Here is a 19848-nt window from a genome sequence, read left to right as displayed (position 1 = left end):
GATTGGGAGGCTCCACTGAAAAGGCGGAGAGGAGCTTCAGGTACTTGGGGGCTCAGGTGGCCAGGAGCTGGGGGGCCTTGCATAAGCTAAACCTCACAAGGCTGGTGGAGCAAATGGAGGAGGAGTTTAAGAGGTGGGACATGCTTCCGCTGTCGCTGGCGGGTAGGGTGCAGTCAGTCAAGATGACGGTGCTCCCGAGGTTTCTGTTCCTGTTCCATTGCCTCCCCTTCCTTATCCCGAAGGCCTTTTTCAGGCGGGTTAACAGGAGCATTACGGGGTTTGTGTGGGCGCACGGGACCCCGAGGATGAGACGGGTGTTCTTGGAGCGGGGCAGGGATGGGGGTGGGGGTGGGGGGCTGGCATTGCCCAACCTCTGTGGGTATTATTGGGCTGCCAACGCAGCGATGGTGTGTAAGTGGGTAATGGACGGGGAGGGGGCAGCATGGAAGAGGATGGAGATGGCATCCTGTGTCGGTATGAGCCTGGAAGCGCTTGCAACGGCGCCGCTGCCGCCCCCTCCAATGAGGTATACCACGAGCCCGGTGGTGGCAGCTACCCTCAAGATTTGGGGGCAATGGAGGCGGCACAGGGGGGACATGGGGGCCTCGATGGGGTCCCCGATACAGGGGAACCACCGGTTTGTTCCGGGGAGAATTGATGGCGGGTTCCTGAGTTGGCACAGGGTAGGTGTCAGGAGGCTGGGGGACCTGTTCATAGACGGGAAGTTTGCGAGCCTGGGTGAGCTGGAAGGGAAGTTCAGGCTCCCCCCAGGGAACACCTTTAGATACATGCAAGTAAGGGCATTTGTCAGGCGGCAGGTGGCGGGGTTCCCCCTGCTGCCGCCGCTTGGGGTTCAGGACAGGGTGCTCTCGGGGGTATGGGTTGGAGAGGGGAGGATCTTGGAAGTGTACCAGGTGATGCAGGAGGTAGAAGAGGCCTTGGTGGAGGAGCTGAAAGATAAATGGGAGGAGGAGCTGGGTGAGGAGATTGAGGAGGGGACGTGGGTGGATGCCCTAGAAAGGGTGAACTCCTCCTCTTCGTGTGTGAGGCTTAGCCTCAAACAGTTTAAGGTGCTGCATAGGGCTCATATGACCGGGACAAGGATGAGCCGTTTTTTTGGGACTGGGGACAGATGTATTAGGTGCTCAGGGAGCCCAGCAAACCATGTCCACATGTTCTGGGCATGCCCAACGCTGGGGGAATTTTGGAAGGGTGTAGCAAGGACGGTATTGAGGGTGGTAGGATCCAGGGTCAAACCGGGCTGGGGGCTTGCAATATATGGGGTTGCAGTGGAGCCGGGAGTGCAGGAGGCGAAAGAGGCCTGTGTTCTGGCCTTTGCGTCCCTAGTAGCCCGGCGGAGGATTCTTCTTCAGTGGAAGGATGCGAGGCCCCCAAGCGTGGAGACCTGGGTCAATGATATGGCAGGGTTTATTAAATTGGGGAGGGTGCAATTTGCCCTAAGGGGGTCAGTGCAGGGGTTTTTCAGGAGATGGCAACCATTCCTAGATCTCCTGGCAGAACGGTAAAAACAAAAGGTCAGCAGCAGGGGGGGGGGGGGTTGTCTCTTTGTTTTTGTTTTGGGTTGAATATCTGTTTTTTCAATGACAGGCGTTAATTTATTGTTTCTCTTTTGTATTTACGGCGGGGGGTGGGGTTCTGTTTTTTTTTGTTCTTAGAATTTTCTGTTATTGTTTTCTTTTTTGTGAAATGTGAAAATTTGAATAAAATTTTTTTTTTTTTTTTTAATTACTCTGAAAATCAGCTTTTCGATTTGTTTCCAAGGCGGAGTATTTGAGATAACTTGGTTCAGATGTGTGTGTGTGTGTGTAGTCAGCTGCCCCATTCAACATCATCTCTGCTGCTTCCCCGAATGGGGGTTAGAATGAGAGAGGGGTGTCCATGTGAAAAGGCAGACTGTCTGATCCCCCCCCCCCCCCCCCCCCATTGCAGGGTGTCCATGTGAAAAGGCAGACTGTCTGATCCCCCCCCCCCATTGCAGGGTGTCCATGTGAAAAGGCAGACTGTCTGATTCCCCCCCCCCCCCCATTGCAGGGAAAGGCAGACTGTCTGATTCCCCCCCCCCCCCATTGCAGGGAGTCCATGTGAAAAGGCAGACTGTCTGATTCCCCCCCCCCCCCCCATTGCAGGGAAAGGCAGACTGTCTGATTCCCCCCCCCCCCCCCCATTGCAGGGAAAGGCAGACTGTCTGATTCCCCCCCCCCCCCCCCCCCTTGCAGGGTGTCCATGTGAAAAGGCAGACTGTCTGATCCCCCCCCCCCCCCCATTGCAGGGTGTCCATGTGAAAAGGCAGACTGTCTGATTCCCCCCCCCCATGTGAAAAGGCAGACTGTCTGACCCCCCCCCCCCCCATTGCAGGGAGTCCATGTGAAAAGGCAGACTGTCTGATCCCCCCCCCCCCCCCATTGCAGGGTGTCCATGTGAAAAGGCAGACTGTCTGATTCCCCCCCCCCCCCATTGCAGGGAAAGGCAGACTGTCTGATTCCCCCCCCCCCCCACTGCAGGGTGTCCATGTGAAAAGGCAGACTGTCTGATTCCCCCCCCCCCCCCCCCCCCATTGCAGGGAGTCCATGTGAAAAGGCAGACTGTCTGATCCCCCCCCCCCCCTATTGCAGGAAAAGGCAGACTGTCTGATTCCCCCCCCCCCCCCCTATTGCAGGAAAAGGCAGACTGTCTGACCCCCCCCCCCCCCCCATTGCAGGGTGTCCATGTGAAAAGGCAGACTGTCTGACCCCCCCCCCCCCCCCCCCCCCCCCCCCATTGCAGGGAGTCCATGTGAAAAGGCAGACTGTCTGATCCCCCCCCCCCCTATTGCAGGAAAAGGCAGACTGTCTGATTCCCCCCCCCCCTATTGCAGGAAAAGGCAGACTGTCTGCCCCCCCCCCCCCCCCATTGCAGGGTGTCCATGTGAAAAGGCAGACTGTCTGATCCCCCCCCCCCCCCCATTGCAGGGAGTCCATGTGAAAAGGCAGACTGTCTGATCCCCCCCCCCCCCCATTGCAGGGTGTCCATGTGAAAAGGCAGACTGTCTGATTCCCCCCCCCCCATGTGAAAAGGCAGACTGTCTGATTCCCCCCCCCCCCCATTGCAGGAAAAGGCAGACTGTCTGATTCCCCCCCCCCCCCCCCCCCCCATTGCAGGAAAAGGCAGACTGTCTGATTCCCCCCCCCCCCCCCCCCCCCCATTGCAGGGAAGTGACGGAATGGTCAGAGATGTACACATCTGGACAGCAGCTGGAGCTGGAATCTGCCACCCCCTCCCCCTCCTGGAGCTGAGCCCCCGAATGGAGGGGACGGGTACAGAGTTCAGAGTGACTCTGCCAAGTTTCACTCTCTCCGCATTGAGGGGTCCTCGGGGAATTGGGAACTTTGCCGGAACTGCCGGGAAGATGATCGAATGAAACATGAATGCTCCATTTAATCCCCGCTGCCCAGTGTGACAGGGGGGGGGGGGGGTCTCAGCAAACCTGCCCCCATAACCTTCACCCCCGAACTTGAGAGGACCTCTGACCCTCTTTTCTGGGGATTGGCATTAGTTTAACCGGTCCCCCCCCCCCCCCCCCCCCCCAGTCAGGCTCAGTGAATGGGCCACAGGATCATCGACATTGTCCCCAATCTGAGGGATTGCAGTGAGACAGACACAGATGTCTGGAGCCTCCCCCCCCGGGATGCCGGGTTGTGGCAGGGGGAGGGCAGAAGGCAGTCACTCCAATCCTTCCAGCCTCCCCAAACTGTGTCTGAATAAAATTACAGTTGAACTAAAATCCGATGTTAACTATCAGGTGGGGCAGGAGTGTACAGAATAAATATCTCTGGGTCGAGGAGGAGCAGGGTGACTGTGTCTGCACCCTGGCTGGAGCTGAGGCTGGAGTTGAGGCGAGGGCGGACCCACCCAGCTGGGAAACCAGAGAGAGGAATGGGGGGGAGGGGGGGGGGGGGGTGGTATCACACAGAATGTGCTTTGTTTATTCCCTTTAATACAGAGAAAAGTCCAACAGGTTTGTTTCAAACACTAGCTTTCGGAGCACTGCTCCTTCCTCAGGTGAATAGAACATAGAACATTATAGCGCAGTACGGGCCCTTCGGCCCTCGATGTTGCGCCGACCCATGAAACCATCTGAAGCCTATCTGACCTACACTATTCCATTTTCATCCATATGTCTATCCAGTGACCACTTAAATGCCCTTAAAGTTGGCAAGTCTACTACTGTTGCAGGCAGGGCGTTCCACACCCCTACTACTCTCTGAGTAAAGAAACTGCCTCTGACATCTGTCCTATATCTATCACCCCTCAATTTAAAGCTATGTCCCCTCGTGTTGGTCATCACCATCCGAGGAAAAAGACTCTCACTGTCCACCCTATTTAACCCTCTGACTATCTTATATGTCTCTATTAAGTCACCTCTAGGGCAGCACGGTGGCCTAGTGGTTAGCACAACCACCTCACGGCGCTGAGGTCCCAGGTTCGATCCCGGCTCTGGGTCACTGTCCGTGTCTGCGTGGGTTTCGCCCCCACAACCCAAAAATGTGCAGAGTAGGTGGATTGGCCACGCTAAATTGCCCCTTAATTGGAAAAAATAATTGGGTAATCTAAATTTATTTATAAAAAAGTCACCTCTCAGCCTTCTCCTCTCTAACGAAAACAACCTCAAGTCCCTGAGCCTTTCCTCGTAAGACCTTCCCTCCATACCAGGCAACATCCTAGTAAATCTCCTCCGAACCCTTTCCAAAGCTTCCACATCCTTCCTATAATGTGGTGAGCAGAACTGCACGCAGTACTCCAGGAGCGGCCGCACCAGAGTTATGTACAGCTGCAGCATGCCCATGTGGCTCCGAAACTCAATCCCCCTACTGATAAAGGCTAGCACACCATATGCCTTCTTAACAGCCCTATTAACCTGGGTGGCAACTTTCAGGGATTTATGTACCTGGATGCCGAGATCTCTCTGTTCATCTACACTACAAAGAATCTTGCCATTAGCCCAGTACTCTGCATTCCTGTTACTGCTTCCAAAGTGAACCACCTCACACTTTTCCGCATTAAACTCCATCTGCCACCTCTCAGCCCAGCTCTGCAGCTTATCTATGTCCCTCTGTATCCTATAACATCCTTCAGCACTATCCACAACTCCACCGACCTTCGTGTCATCTGCAAATTTACTAACACATCCTTCTACACCCTCTTCCAGGTCATTTATAAAAATGACAAACAGCAGTGGCCCCAAAACAGATACTTGCGGTACACCACTAGTAACTGAACTCCAGGATGAACATTTGCCATCAACCACCACCCTCTGTCTTCTTTCAGCTAGCCAATTACTGATCCAAACCGCTAAATCACCTTCAATCCCATACTTCCTTATTTTCTGCAATAGCCTACCGTGGGGAACCTTATCAAACGCTTTACTGAAATCCATATACACCACATCAACCGCTTTACCCTCATCCACCTGTTTGGTCACCTTCTCAAAAAACTCAATAAGGTTTGTGAGGCATGACCTACCCTTCACAAAACCGTGTTGAGTATCGCTAATCAACTTGTTCTGTTCAAGATGATTATAAACCCTATCTCTTATAACCTTTTCCAACATTTTACCCACAACTGAAGTAAGGCTCACAGGTCTATAATTACCAGGGTTGTCTCTACTCCCCTTCTTGAACAAGGGGACAACATTTGCTATCCTCCAGTCTTCCAGCACTATTCCTGTCGACAAAGACGACATAAAGATCAAGGACAAAGCAGGGGCAGCAGGGTAGCATGGTGGTTAGCATAAATGCTTCACAGCTCCAGGGTCCCAGGTTCGATTCCCGGCTGGGTCACTGTCTGTGTGGAGTCTGCACGTCCTCCCCCTGTGTGCGTGGATTTCCTCCAGGTGCTCCGGTTTCCTCCCACAGTCCAAAGATGTGCAGGTTAGGTGGATTGGCCATGCTAAATTGCCCGTAGTGTCCTAATAAAAGTAAGGTTACGGGGGGGGGGGGTTGTTGGGTTACGGGTATAGGGTGGATACGTGGGTTTGAGTAGGGTGATCATGGCTCGGCACAACATTGAGGGCCGAAGGGCCTGTTCTGTGCTGTACTGTTCTATGTTCTAAAGGCTCTGCAATCTCCTCCCTGGCTTCCCAGAGAATCCTAGGATAAATCCCATCTGGCCCAGGGGACTTATCTATTTTTACACTGAAGAGGTGGGTTCCAGAAACATATACAGACAAAGTCAAAGATGCCAGACAATGCTTAGAATGTGAGCATTTGCAGGTAATTAAATCAGAGATAGGGGGTTAAAGAGGTGTAAATTGGCTCAAGCCAGGACAGTTGGTAGGTTTTTGCAAGCCCAGGCCAGATGGTTGGGGGGAGGGGGGGGGGGGGGTGTGTGTGTGTGAATGTAATGCGACATGAATCCCAGGTCCCGGTTAAGACTTAATTACCTGCAAATGCTCGCATTCTAATCATTGTCTGGCATCTTTGACTTTGTCTATATATATGTTTCTGGAACTTACCTCTTCATTCACCTGAGGAAGGAGCAGTGCTCCGAAAGCTCGTGTTTGAATCAAATATGTTGGACTTTAACCTGGTGTTGTAAGACTTCTTACTGTGCTCACCCCAGTCCAACGCCGGCATCTCCACGTCCTGGGAGTGTTTGATGGGGACTATGTAGGGGGAGCTTTACTCTGTATCTAACCCCATGCTGTACCTGTCCTGGGAGTGTTTGATGGGGACGGTGTAGAGGGAGTTTTACTCTGTATCTAACCCCGCGCTGTCCTGGGAGTGTTTGATGGGGACAGTGTAGAGGGAGTTTTACTTTGTATCTAACCCCGTGCTCTACCTGCCCTGGGAGTGTTTGATGGGGACAGTGTAGAGGGAGCTTTACTCTGTATCTAACCCCGTGCTGTACCTGTCCTGGTAGTGTTTGATGGGGACAGTGTAGAGGGAGCTTTACTTTGTATCTAACCCCGTGCTATACCTGTCCTGGTAGTGTTTGATGGGGACAGTGCAGAGGGAGCTTTACTTTGTATCTAACCCCGTGCTGTACCTGTCCTGGTAGTGTTTGATGGGGACAGTGTAGAGGGAGCTTTACTCTGTATCTAACCCCGTGCTGTACCTGTCCTGGGCGTGTTTGATGGGGACAGTGTAGAGGGAGCTTTACTCTGTATGTAACCCCATGCTATACCTATCCTGGGAGGGTTTGATGGGGACAGTGTAGAGGGAGCTTTACTCTGTATCTAACCCCATGCTGTACCTGTCCTGGGAGTGTTTGATAGGGACAGTGTAGAGGGAACTTTACTCTGTATCTAACCCCGTGCTATACCTGTCCAGGGAGTGTTTGATGGGGACAGTGTAGAGGGAGCTTTACTCTGTATCTAACCCCGTGCTATACCTGTCCAGGGAGTGTTTGATGGGGACAGTGTAGAGGGAGCTTTACTCTGTATCTAACCCCGTGCTGTACCTGTCCTGGGAGTGTTTGATGTGGACAGTGTAGAGGGAGCTTTACTCTGTATCTAACCCCCGTGCTGTACCTGTCCTGGGCGTGTTTGATGGGGACAGTGTAGAGGGAGCTTTACTCTGTATCTAACCCCGTGCTGTACCTGTCCTGGGAGTGTTTGATGGGGACAGTGTAAAGGGAGCTTTACTCTGTATCTAACCCCGTGCTGTACCTGTCCTGGGAGTGTTTGATGGGGACAGTGTAGAGGGAGCTTTACTCTGTATCTAACCCCGTGCTGTACCTGTCCTGGGAGTGTTTGATGGGGACAGTGTAGAGGGAGCTTTACTCTGTATCTAACCCCGTGCTGTACCTGTCCTGGGAGTGTTTGATGGGGACAGTGTAGATGGAGCTTTACTCTGTATCTAACCCCGTGCTGTTCCTGTCCTGGGAGTGTTCAATGGGGACAGTGTAGATGGAGCTTAAGTCGGTAGTTTTGTTCTGCTTAAAACTGACCTGCTTGGAACACCTGGGAAGACACCTTGTAATAGTGACCTGATGTTGGGATTTGGGAAGCTGGAATACTGAGGCAGAGGGCTCTAAGACCCTGCATCAGCCTGTCTGCCCTTCCCCTGCTGTTGTCAGGGCCTGTGGGCCTGTCCATGTGAGCTTCAGAGGGACGTGCAGGCAGTGAAGTGCGGGGATGGCGATGGAGCGGCCCGGGAGCTGCAGTGTAACCGGGGCCCTGCTCCTGTTCAGCGCTTTGCTGCCGGTAGCAGGCGGCCAGTATGAGAAGTACAGTGTCCGGAGCTTCCCGGAGAGTGAGCTCATGCCCCTGGACTCTGCTTACCGCTACTCCCTGGAACAATACACGGCTGGCAACTGGAGAGAGAGCATCAGGTACCTGGAGCTGAGCCTCAGAGTGAACCGGCTGCTGAGAGACAGCCAGCTCCACTGTCACAGCGACTGCAGCCGGGCAGAGCCGGAGGACAGGCAGCTCCCCCGGGCAGAGCCGGAGGACAGGCAGCTCCCCCGGGCAGAGCCGGAGGACAGGCAGCTCCCCCGGGCAGAGCCGGAGGACAGGCAGCTCCCCCGGGCAGAGCCGGAGGACAGGCAGCTCCCCCGGGCAGAGCCGGAGGACAGGCAGCATCTCCGGGAGCTCCGCCAATTCTCTCGGATCCTGCACCGTGCTGTCTGCATCAAGAGCTGTAAACTCTCTCTGCCGGTCTTCAAACTCACCTCCCCCCACACAGAAACTCTGCATCTGTTCGAGAGGCGGATTCCCTACAAATACTTGGAAAATGCTTACTTCCAGGTAGGAAGTTATTCAATGGCAACATTAAATCAATGAGATGATTCTATTGGTTACATTAACACAACAATGTCTCCATTCAGTCAGATCCACAGGAACAATGATGTGGATTTGACACATTCTCATTAAGGTGGGGGCCACTCATTTTTATTCATCAACTTTCCAGAGAATCTCAGAAACCTTTAACTTTCACTAAAGCTCCAATCTGCACTTTCACTTTCATTTCAAAGCTGGGAACCCGCATTGTAATTATTATAATTGTTCAAACGGAACTCCCACAATCCAGAAAGTTTGTATCCTGGTCCTCAATCTTTGACCTGGGGTTTGGAAATTGGACACATCCCAACTGGGAAAATAGACGTGACACTGAACCTGCTTTAATCGTTAATTCCAGCTCCTAAACCCTATCTCTCCCACTCCTCCCTCACTCTCCTTCCCTCCATCCCGCTCACTCTCCTTCCCTCACTCGCCTTCCCTCACTCTCTCCTTCCCTCCATCCCTCTCGCTCTCCTTCCTCACTCTCCTTCCCTCTCGCTTTCCTTCCCTCACTCTCTCCTTCCCTCCATCCCTCTCACTCTCCTTCCCTCCATCCCGCTCACTCTCCTTCCCTCACTCTCTCCTTCCCTCACTCTCTCCTTCCCTCACTCTCTCCTTCCCTCACTCTCTCCTTCCCTCCATCCCTCTCGCTCTCCTTCCCTCTCACTCTCCTTCCCTCACTCTCTCCTGCCCTCACTCTCTCCTGCCCTCCATCCCTCTCGCTCCCCTTCCCTCACTGTCTCCTTCCCTCACTCTCTCCTTCCCTTCATCCCTCTCGCTCTCCTTCCCTCCTTCCCTCTCGCTCTCCTTCCTTCTCGCTCTCCTTCCTTCTCGCTCTCCTTCCCTCGCTCTCTCCTTCCCTCTCGCTCTCCTTCCCTCACTCTCTCCTTCCCTCCATCCCGCTAACTCTCCCATTCATTTCCGCGCGGCTGAATTCTTTGTTCTGAGATATTATTTCTTGTATCCAATTAGTTTTCCCCATTGGAATAATCTAATCTGCTGCTTTTCCCATTCTCTCCGTCATGTTGCAGTTTAATTTAAGGAGTTGCTTTGAGCTGGATGGAAACTGCCACGTCTGCCGGTCCTGAGCCTGGCTCCTCCCGACTGGGAGGGGGGTCGGTGTGACTGACAGCCCTCTCCATTCACACAATACCCGGAGCCCCGGGTGTACTCAGACCCGCCCCCGGCTGCGTGCTCCGACCTGGCCCCGGGCTGTGTGCTCAGTCCTGGCCCCCGGGCTGTGTGCTCAGTCCTGGCCCCCGGGCTGTGTGCCCAGTCCTGGCCCCGGGCTGTGTGCTCAGACCTGGCCCCGGACTCAGACCCAGTCCTGGCCCCGGACTCAGACCCAGTCCTGGCCCCGGACTCAGACCCAGTCCTGGCCCCGGGCTCAGACCCAGTCCTGGCCCCGGGCTCAGACCTGGCCCCGGGCTGTGTGCTCCGACCTGGCCCCGGGCTCAGACCTGAGACCCAGTCCTGGCCCCGGGCTGTGTGCTCAGTCCTGGCCCCGGGCTGTGTGCTCAGTCCTGGCCCCGGGCTCAGTGCTCAGACCCGGCCCCGGGCTGTGTGCTCAGACCTGGCCCCGGACTCAGACCCAGTCCTGGCCCCGGACTCAGACCCAGTCCTGGCCCCGGACTCAGACCCAGTCCTGGCCCCGGGCTCAGACCCAGTCCTGGCCCCGGGCTCAGACCTGGCCCCGGGCTGTGTGCTCAGACCTGGCCCCGGGCTCAGTCCTGGCCCCGGGCTGTGTGCTCAGTCCTGGCCCCGGGCTGTGTGCCCAGACCTGGCCCCGGGCTGTGTGCTCAGTCCTGGCCCCGGGCTGTGTGCCCAGACCTGGCCCCGTGCTGTGTGCTCAGTCCCGGCCCCGTGCTGTGTGCTCAGTCCCGGCCCCGGGCTGTGTGCTCAGTCCCGGCCCCGGGCTGTGTGCTCAGTCCCGGCCCCGGGCTGTGTGCTCAGTCCCGGCCCCGGGCTGTGTGCTCAGTCCCGGCCCCGGGCTGTGTGCTCAGTCCCGGCCCCGGGCTGTGTGCTCAGTCCCGGCCCCGGGCTGTGTGCTCAGACCTGGCCCCGGGCTCAGACCCAGTCCTGGCCCCGGGCTGTGTGCTCAGACCTGGCCCCGGGCTGTGTGCTCAGACCTGGCCCCGGGCTGTGTGCTCAGTCCCGGCCCCGGGCTGTGTGCCCAGACCTGGCCCCGGGCTGTGTGCTCAGTCCCGGCCCCGTGCTGTGTGCTCAGTCCCGGCCCCGGGCTGTGTGCTCAGTCCCGGCCCCGGGCTGTGTGCTCAGTCCCGGCCCCGGGCTGTGTGCTCAGTCCCGGCCCCGGGCTGTGTGCTCAGACCTGGCCCCGGGCTGTGTGCTCAGTCCTGGCCCCGGGCTGTGTGCTCAGTCCTGGCCCCGGGCTGTGTGCTCAGTCCTGGCCCCGGGCTGTGTGCTCAGTCCTGGCCCCGGGCTGTGTGCTCAGACCTGGCCCCGGGCTGTGTGCTCAGACCTGGCCCCGGGCTGTGTGCTCAGTCCTGGCCCCGGGCTGTGTGCTCAGTCCTGGCCCCGGGCTGTGTGCTCAGACCTGGCCCCGGGCTCAGTCCTGGCCCCGGGCTCAGTCCTGGCCCCGGGCTCAGTCCTGGCCCCGGGCTGTGTGCTCAGTCCTGGCCCCGGGCTCAGTCCTGGCCCCGGGCTGTGTGCTGAGACCTGGCCCCGGGCTCAGACCCAGACCTGGCCCCGGGCTGTGTGCTCAGACCCGGCTCCGGGCTGAGACCTGGCTCCGGGCTCCGACCTGGCCCCGGGCTCCGACCTGGCCCCGGGCTCCGACCCAGACCTGGCCCCGGGCTGTGTGCTCCGACCTGGCCCCGGGCTCCGACCTGGCCCCGGGCTGTGTGCCCAGACCTGGCCCCGGGCTGTGTGCTCAGTCCTGGCCCCGGGCTGTGTGCTCAGTCCTGGCCCCGGGCTGTGTGCTCAGTCCTGGCCCCGGGCTGTGTGCTCAGTCCTGGCCCCGGGCTGTGTGCCCAGACCTGGCCCCGGGCTCAGACCTGGCCCCGGGCTGTGGGCTCGGACCTGGCCCCGGGCTGTGTGCTCAGTCCTGGCCCCGGGCTGTGTGCTCAGTCCTGGCCCCGGGCTGTGTGCTCAGACCTGGCCCCGGGCTGTGTGCTCAGACCTGGCCCCGGGCTGTGTGCTCAGTCCTGGCCCCGGGCTGTGTGCTCAGACCTGGCCCCGGGCTGTGTGCTCAGTCCTGGCCCCGGGCTGTGTGCTCAGACCTGGCCCCGGGCTGTGTGCCCAGACCCGGCCCCGGGCTGTGTGCTCAGTCCCGGCCCCGGGCTGTGTGCTCAGTCCCGGCCCCGGGCTGTGTGCTCAGTCCCGGCCCCGGGCTGTGTGCTCAGTCCCGGCCCCGGGCTCAGACCCAGTCCTGGCCCCGGGCTGTGTGCTCAGTCCTGGCCCCGGGCTCAGACCCGGCCCCGGGCTGTGTGCTCAGTCCTGGCCCCGGGCTGTGTGCTCAGACCTGGCCCCGGGCTGTGTGCTCCGACCTGGCCCCGGGCTGTGTGCTCAGACCTGGCCCCGGGCTGTGTGCTCAGTCCTGGCCCCGGGCTGTGTGCTCAGACCTGGCCCCGGGCTGTGTGCTCAGTCCTGGCCCCGGGCTGTGTGCTCAGACCTGGCCCCGGGCTGTGTGCTCAGTCCTGGCCCCGGGCTCAGTCCTGGCCCCGGGCTCAGTCCTGGCCCCGGGCTGTGTGCTCAGTCCTGGCCCCGGGCTGTGTGCTCAGTCCTGGCCCCGGGCTGTGTGCTCAGTCCTGGCCCCGGGCTGTGTGCTCAGACCTGGCCCCGGGCTGAGACCTGGCTCCGGGCTCCGACCTGGCCCCGGGCTCCGACCCAGACCTGGCCCCAGGCTGTGTGCTCAGTCCTGGCCCCGGGCTCAGACCCAGACCTGGCCCCGGGCTGTGTGCTCAGTCCTGGCCCCGGGCTCAGACCCAGACCTGGCCCCGGGCTGTGTGCTCAGACTTGGCCCCGGGCTGTGTGCTCAGTCCTGGCCCCGGGCTCCGACCTGGCCCCGGGCTCCGACCTGGCCCCGGGCTCCGACCTGGCCCCGGGCTCCGACCTGGCCCCGGGCTCAGACCCGGCCCCGGGCTGTGTGCCCAGTCCTGGCCCCGGGCTGTGTGCTCAGTCCTGGCCCCGGGCTGTGTGCCCAGACCTGGCCCCGGGCTGTGTGCTCAGTCCCGGCCCCGGGCTGTGTGCTCAGTCCTGGCCCCGGGCTGTGTGCCCAGTCCTGGCCCCGGGCTGTGTGCTCAGACCTGGCCCCGGGCTCAGTGCTCAGTCCTGGCCCCGGGCTGTGTGCTCAGTCCTGGCCCCGGGCTGTGTGCTCAGTCGTGGCCCCGGGCTGTGTGCTCAGACCTGGCCCCGGGCTGTGTGCTCAGTCCTGGCCCCGGGCTCAGACCTGGCCCCGGGCTGTGTGCCCAGTCCTGGCCCCGGGCTGTATGCTCAGTCCTGGCCCCGGGCTGTGTGCCCAGTCCTGGCCCCGGGCTGTGTGCTCAGTCCTGGCCCCGCGGGGGCTGTATGCTCAGTCCTGGCCCCGGGCTGTGTGCTCAGTCCTGGCCCCGGGCTGTGTGCTCAGTCGTGGCCCCGGGCTGTGTGCTCAGTCCTGGCCCCGGGCTCAGACCTGGCCCCGGGCTCAGACCTGGCCCCGGGCTCAGACCTGGCCCCGGGCTGTGTGGTCAGTCCTGGCCCCGGGCTGCGTGCTCAGTCCTGGCCCTGGGCTGTGTGCTCAGTCCTGGCCCCGGGCTCAGACCTGGCCCCGGGCTGTGTGCTCAGACCTGGCCCCGGGCTGTGTGCTCAGACCTGGCCCCGGGCTGCGTGCTCAGTCCTGGCCCCGTGCTGTGTGCTCAGTCCTGGCCCCGGGCTCAGACCTGGCCCCGGGCTGTGTGCTCAGACCTGGCCCCGGGCTGTGTGCTCAGACCTGGCCCCGGGCTGTGTGGTCAGTCCTGGCCCCGGGCTGTGTGCTCAGTCCTGGCCCCGGGCTGTGTGCTCAGTCCTGGCCCCGGGCTGTGTGCTCAGTCCTGGCCCCGGGCTCAGTCCTGGCCCCGGGCTGTGTGGTCAGTCCTGGCCCCGGGCTGTGTGCTCAGTCCTGGCCCCGGGCTCAGACCTGGCCCCGGGCTGTGGGCTCGGACCTGGCCCCGGGCTCAGACCTGGCCCCGGGCTCAGACCTGGCCCCGGGCTGTGTGCTCAGTCCTGGCCCCGGGCTCAGACCTGGCCCCGGGCTGTGTGCTCAGACCTGGCCCCGGGCTGCAGATGGTTCCTCCCACAACCGAGCAGGAACCCCTGCGGTCTGCTGTTGAACAAAAACACTCCATAACTGTCCCAAATCCTGGTAATCCTTCCTCATGCGTTATCCAGCTTCACCTTCAATATGTCCAGATTCTCACTTCAACATTCCCACCACTCCCTGGGGAAAGGAGTTTCTCCGGAATTCCCGGCTGGATTTCTGGGTGGCTATCTGACATTGACGGCCTCTTCCCCACATGTGGAAACATGCTGTATCCTGTCAAAACGGTCCATCATCTTTCAATTCCCATTAGGTCACCCTCTCAGCAACATCTGACACCCACTGAGCCGGTGGGGTGTGTGTGTGGGGGTGGGGGATCCTGGTAAATATCACTGGGATCATCCAGAAAGCCAGTCTCTGATCATGGGGTCGTATCACACCATGTGGTTTAATGATGGATTACATACATAGAACATACAGTGCCGAAGGAGGCCATTTGGCCCATTGAGTCTGCACTGACCCTCTGAAGCCCTCACTTCCACCCCATCCCCGTAACCCATTAACCCCTCCTAACCTTTTTGGTCACTATGGGCAATTTATCATGGCCAATCCACCGAACCTGCATGTCTTTGGACTGTGGGAGGAAACTGGAGCACCCGGAGGAAACCCACGCAGACACGGGGAGAACGTGCAGACTCCGCACAGACAGTGACCCAGCGGGGAATCGAACCTGGGACCCTGGCGCTGTGAAGCCACAGTGCTAACCACTTGTGCTACTGTGCTGCCCAAATACATTTACATTTGGAATATAAAGGTGCTGCTGATCATGAAGCAAGAAGCTAAAAGTCATCTGATTTGCTAGACCCACAACAATGTGATTGACTCTTAAAATGTCTTCTGCAATGTCCTGGCATTAAGCTGACAGACCGCCCGCCAATGACCTTGGCAGCAGAAACGACAATGGCAAACCCAGCCCTGTTGACCCTGCAGAGTCAACCTTTGGTGAAATAATTGGGAGAGTTGTCTCATCATCCACACAAGCACAGCCTGATGTAAGCACATTCACGGAATCATACCTTATGGTATGGGTGGAAAGGTAGCACAGTGGTTAGAACTCCTGTTTCACAGCACCAGGTGGCACTGTCGCACAGTGGTTAGCACTACTGCTTCACAGCGCCAGGGCAGCGTGGTTGCACAGTGGATAGCACTGTTGCTTATCGCACCAGGGACTCGAGTTCGGTTCCCAGCTTAGGTCGCTGTCTGTGTGGAGTTTGCACGTTCTTCCCGTGTGTGCGTGGGTTTCCTCTGGGCGCTCCCATTTCCTCCCACAGTTCCAAGATGTGCAGGTTTGCCTGGATTGTGGATTGGCCATGCTAAATTGACCCTTGGGGTGTCCAAAGATATGCAGTCCTGTTTGATTGGTACCCCATCCACCCCTTAGAAATTCACCCATCCCAACACTGATGCTCAGTGGTAGCCGTGTGGACCATCTACAAGATACACTGAGCAACTCACCAAGGCTCCTTAGGCCGCACCTCCCAGACACATAACCATTATCACCTTGAAACAAAACAGATGCACGGGGATACCACCACCTGGAGGTTCCCCTCCAAGTCACTCACCATCCTGACTTGGAAATATATCAGCCGTTCCTTCACTGTCGCTGGGTCAAAATCCTGGAGCTCCCTCCCTAACAGCACTGTGGATGTACCTACAGCACATGGACTGCAGCGGTTCAAGAAGGCAGCTCACCACCACCTTCTCAAGGGCAATTAGGGATGGGCAATGAAAGCTGCCCCAACAAGTGGTACTGACATCATGTGAATTAATACATTTTTAACAAGGTGATGTGTTTACAAGAACTATTATTACAAGAGGGAGAAACACAAAAGTTTAGGGAGAGGATGCCAGGGTGTAGGGCCCAGGCAATTGAAGATGTGTTCACCAGTGGTGGAGGGATTCAAGTCAGGGATGGCCATGAGGTCAAAATGAGGGGAGTGCAGAGATCAGTGTTGTAAGGCAGGAGGAGATTACAGAGATAGTGAGGGGGTGAAGCTGTGAAGGGACCCCAGGGATGAGAACCTTCAGTTATGAGAATAGAACAAAGAAAGAAAAGTACAGCAGGGGAACAGGCCCTTCGGCCCTCCAAGCCCGTGCCGACCATGCTGCCCGTCTAAACTAAAATCTTCTACACCTCCTGGGTCCATATCCCTCTATTCATGTATTTGTCAAGATGCCCCTTGACTGTCACTATCACCCCTGCTTCCACCACCTCCTCCAGCAGCGAGTTCCAGGCACCCTCTACCATCTGTGTAAAAAAACTTGCCTCGCACATCTCTAACCCTTGCCCCTCGCACCTTAAACCTATGCCCCCTAGTAATTTACTCCTCTACCCTGGGGAAAAGCCTTTGACTATCCACTCTGTCTACGCCCCTCATAATTTTGTAGACCTCTAAAATGGTCTCCCCTCAACTTCTGTCGTTCCAGTGAGAACAAACCGAGTTTATTCAACAGCTCCTCATAGCTAATGCCCTCCATACCAGGCAACATCCTGGTAAATCTCTAAAGCCTCCACATCCTTCTGGTAGTGTGGCGACCAGAATTGAACACTATACTCCAAGTGTGGCCTAACTAAGGTTTTATACAGCTGCAACATGACTTGCCAATTCTTATACTCAATGCCCCGGCCAATGAAGGCAAGCATGCCGTATGCCTTCTTGACTACCTTCTCCACCTGTGTTGCCCCTTTCAGTGACCTGTGGACCTGTACACCTAGATCTCTCTGATTGTCAATACTCTTGAGGGTTCTACCATTCACTGTATATTCCCTACCTGCATTAGACCTTCCAAAATGCATTACCTCACATTTGTCCGGATTAAACTCCACCTGCCATCTCTCTGTCCAAGTCTCCAAATGATCTAAATCCTGCTGTATCCTCTGACAGTCCTCATCGCTATCCGCAATTCCACTAACCTACGTGTCATCTGCAAACTTACTAATCAGACCAGTTACATTTTCCTCCAAATCATTTATATAGACTACAAAGAGCAAAGGCCCAGCACTGATCCCTGCGGAACACCACTAGTCACAGCCCTCCAATTAGAAAAGCACCCTTCCATTGCTACTCTCTGCCTTCTATGACCTAGCCAGTTCTGTATCCACCTTGCCAGCTCACCCCTGATCCCGTGTGACTTCACCTTTTGTACCAGTCTACCATGAGGGACCTTGTCAAAAGCCTTACTGAAGTCCATATAGACAACATCCACTGCCCTACCTGCATCAATCATCTTTGTGACCGCTTCGAAAAACTCTATGAAGTTGGCGAGGTTGGGGCTGTTCTCAGAGAGAAGAAAGTTGAGAGGAGATTTGAAAGAAATGTTCAAAATCATGAGGGGCGCAGTGATGGGGAGGAATTGTTCCAGCTCATAAAAGGATTAAGGTGGTGCAGTGGTTAGCACTGCTTCCTCATGGTGCCGAGGACCCGGGTTCAATCTCAGCTCTGGGTCACTGTCCGTGTGGAGCTTGCACATTCTCCCCGTGTTTGCGTGGGTCTCACCCCCACAACACAAAGATGTACAGGCTAGGTGGATTGGCCCCGATAAATTGCCCCTTAATTGGAAAAATGTAATTGGGTACTCTAAAATTTCAAGAACAAGAGGGCACAGATTTAAAGGTATGTTACAAGGAAGCAGGTGTGAGATGAGAAAACACTTTTCACACAGCGAGTGGTTGGGGGTCTGGAATGCACGGCCTGGGAGTGTGGTGGAGGCAGGTCCAATCGAGGCATCCAAGAGGGCATTAGATAATTATTTGGACAGAAACAGTATGCGAGGGTACAGAGAGAAGGCAAGGGAATGGCACTACGTCGTAACAGTCATTTGCAGTGCCAGGTCAGACACGATGGGCTGATGGCTTCCTTCTGCACTGTAACTCTGTGATTGTAAAGATAAATAGGAATTTTAACGTGGAAATGTTTCCAGACCAGGAGAGCCAGTCTGGGCCATTGGAGCGATCGGTCAACTTGGTCGGGAGAAGGAGACTATTCAATCCATCCTGCCTGTGGTAGTTCTCTGTAAGAATTGTTCTCTGAAACCCATCGCCCCTTTCTGTAATATTTATCCATTTTCCTGTTGAAAAGCTTTTATGTAATTTGCTTCAGCGTTGATTAAGCTGAGCATAGGGGCAGCACGGTGGCACAGTGGTTAGCACTGCTGCAGCACGGTGCCGAGGTCCCAGGTTCGATCCCGGCTCTGGGTCACTGTTCCTGTGGAGTTTGCACATTCTCCCTGTGTCTGCGTGGGTTTCACCCCCACAACCCAAAGATGTGCAGGGTAGGTGGATTGGCCACGCTAAATTTCCCTTAATTGGAAAAAAATAATTGGATACTCTAAATTTTAAATAAATAAAAATAAATCAAAAAAAGACGGATTTAGAGGAGCGCAGATATATTGGAATAGAAGCAGATTAAGAGACAAGGAGCGGCCAGTCAACAGAAGGAATTAAAATCATGGACAAGAATTTTAAATTCCAGACATTGGCTTCTGTCAAGCTTTGTGGATCTTTAAACACTGCGGATGATAGGGGACTGGGCTTTGGTGTGAGTTAAGACAAAGGCAGTTGAACTTTAAATTACTTCAAGTTCATAGAGAGTGGAATGTGGGATATTTGCCAGGAGGATGTTGGAATAATTGAAGCGAGAGTTAATGGAGGTATGTAATGGAGGTTAATGGGTGAGGGTTTCAGCCGCAGATGAACACAGATAAGGACAGTGTCTAGCAATGTTAGAGACGTGGAAATAGATGATGGTGTGAATCTGAGGTTAGAAGCTGGACAAATGATCTGTGCACAATGTAGCAAAGGCAGGAATGAACGATACATCTTTAACCCAGGTGCTGCTCTGTCTGGAGTTCTGGGCTGTTCTGTATCTAAGACTGGGTCTGGCTCTGTGGACCCCTGTCTGCTGTGTCTGAGTGATGGATTTTCTCTCCCTGTCTCTCTCTAACTCGTACTTTCTGATCACAGATTAATAATCTGGAGAAATCCATTGCTGCTGCTCACACATTCCTGCAAAAGAATCCCAAAGATGCTGCAATGCAGAAGAAAATGGCTTATTATAAAACCATCCCTGACATTGAGACTTACCTCGTCGATGTGGAAGCTCGGGAGCATGAGGTAAACTGTGACAAATGGAAATGGCAGCTCAAGGGCAGCAGGGTGGCACAGTGGTTAGCACTGCTGCCACACGGCGCCGAGGTCCCAGGTTCAATCCCAGTCTGGGTCACTGCCCGTGTGAAGTTTGCACATTCTCCCCGTGTTTGCGTGGGTTTCACCCCCACAACCCAAAGATGTGCAGGGTAGGTGGATTGGCCACGCTAAATTGCCCCTTAATTGGAAAAAAAGAATTGGGTACTCTAAATCTATTTAAAAAAAGGAAATGACAGCTGAAGGCCTAACCTAGTTGAATAGCTGTGTCTGAGTATCTGGTCATAAAGAGAATTACCAAAAACATTGTGGCAGTAAAAATGTCCGTTTAGTCCATGATGTCTGCGCTGTCTGACAGGCTAATCCCATCTTCCAGATCTTGATCCATAGACCTGTACGTTACAGCACTTCCGGTTCATTGCCAAGTATATCTCAATGCTGTAGGTGTTTCTGCCTCTCCCACCCCTTTGAGGATTCAAAGGAGCAGCACCTTCCAGAAAGGTCGCCCTGTCTCCTGGAGTGTCGGACTCCTTTGATTCTGAAAATGAAATGAAAATCGCTTATTGTCACGAGTAGGCTTCAATGAAGTTACTGTGAAAAGCCCCTAGTCGCCACATTCCGGCGCCTGTCCGG

General features: G+C 56.2%; 2 protein-coding genes across 6 annotated transcripts in view; one reads left to right on the top strand and one right to left on the bottom strand.

Annotated features, from left to right (window-relative positions):
• The window catches only part of LOC119954522 (peptidyl-prolyl cis-trans isomerase FKBP10-like), a 102926-nt gene that overhangs the window by 40811 nt on the left and 42267 nt on the right, over positions 1 to 19848 (bottom strand).
• Positions 8084 to 19848, top strand: part of LOC119954524 (cartilage-associated protein-like) — a 30856-nt gene continuing 19091 nt past the window's right edge. Inside the window, exons 1-3 of one of the 5 annotated variants that reach the window (XM_038779819.1) lie at positions 8085 to 8419; positions 8450 to 8746; positions 19036 to 19185. In XM_038779819.1, the coding sequence (XP_038635747.1) occupies positions 8135 to 8419; positions 8450 to 8746; positions 19036 to 19185 (732 nt within the window). In that variant the 5' untranslated portion in view covers positions 8085 to 8134. Of the gene's footprint in view, positions 8747 to 19035; positions 19186 to 19848 lie in introns of all 5 variants that reach the window. The other 4 variants (XM_038779821.1, XM_038779820.1, XM_038779822.1 and 1 more) reach the window with 4 other exon arrangements.

Source organism: Scyliorhinus canicula, chromosome 19, assembly GCF_902713615.1.
Source record: "Scyliorhinus canicula chromosome 19, sScyCan1.1, whole genome shotgun sequence".
NCBI classification, from domain to species: domain Eukaryota; kingdom Metazoa; phylum Chordata; class Chondrichthyes; order Carcharhiniformes; family Scyliorhinidae; genus Scyliorhinus; species Scyliorhinus canicula.
The sequence above is the reverse complement of the archived record's forward strand: the minus strand, read 5'-3'. Positions and strand labels throughout refer to the sequence as shown.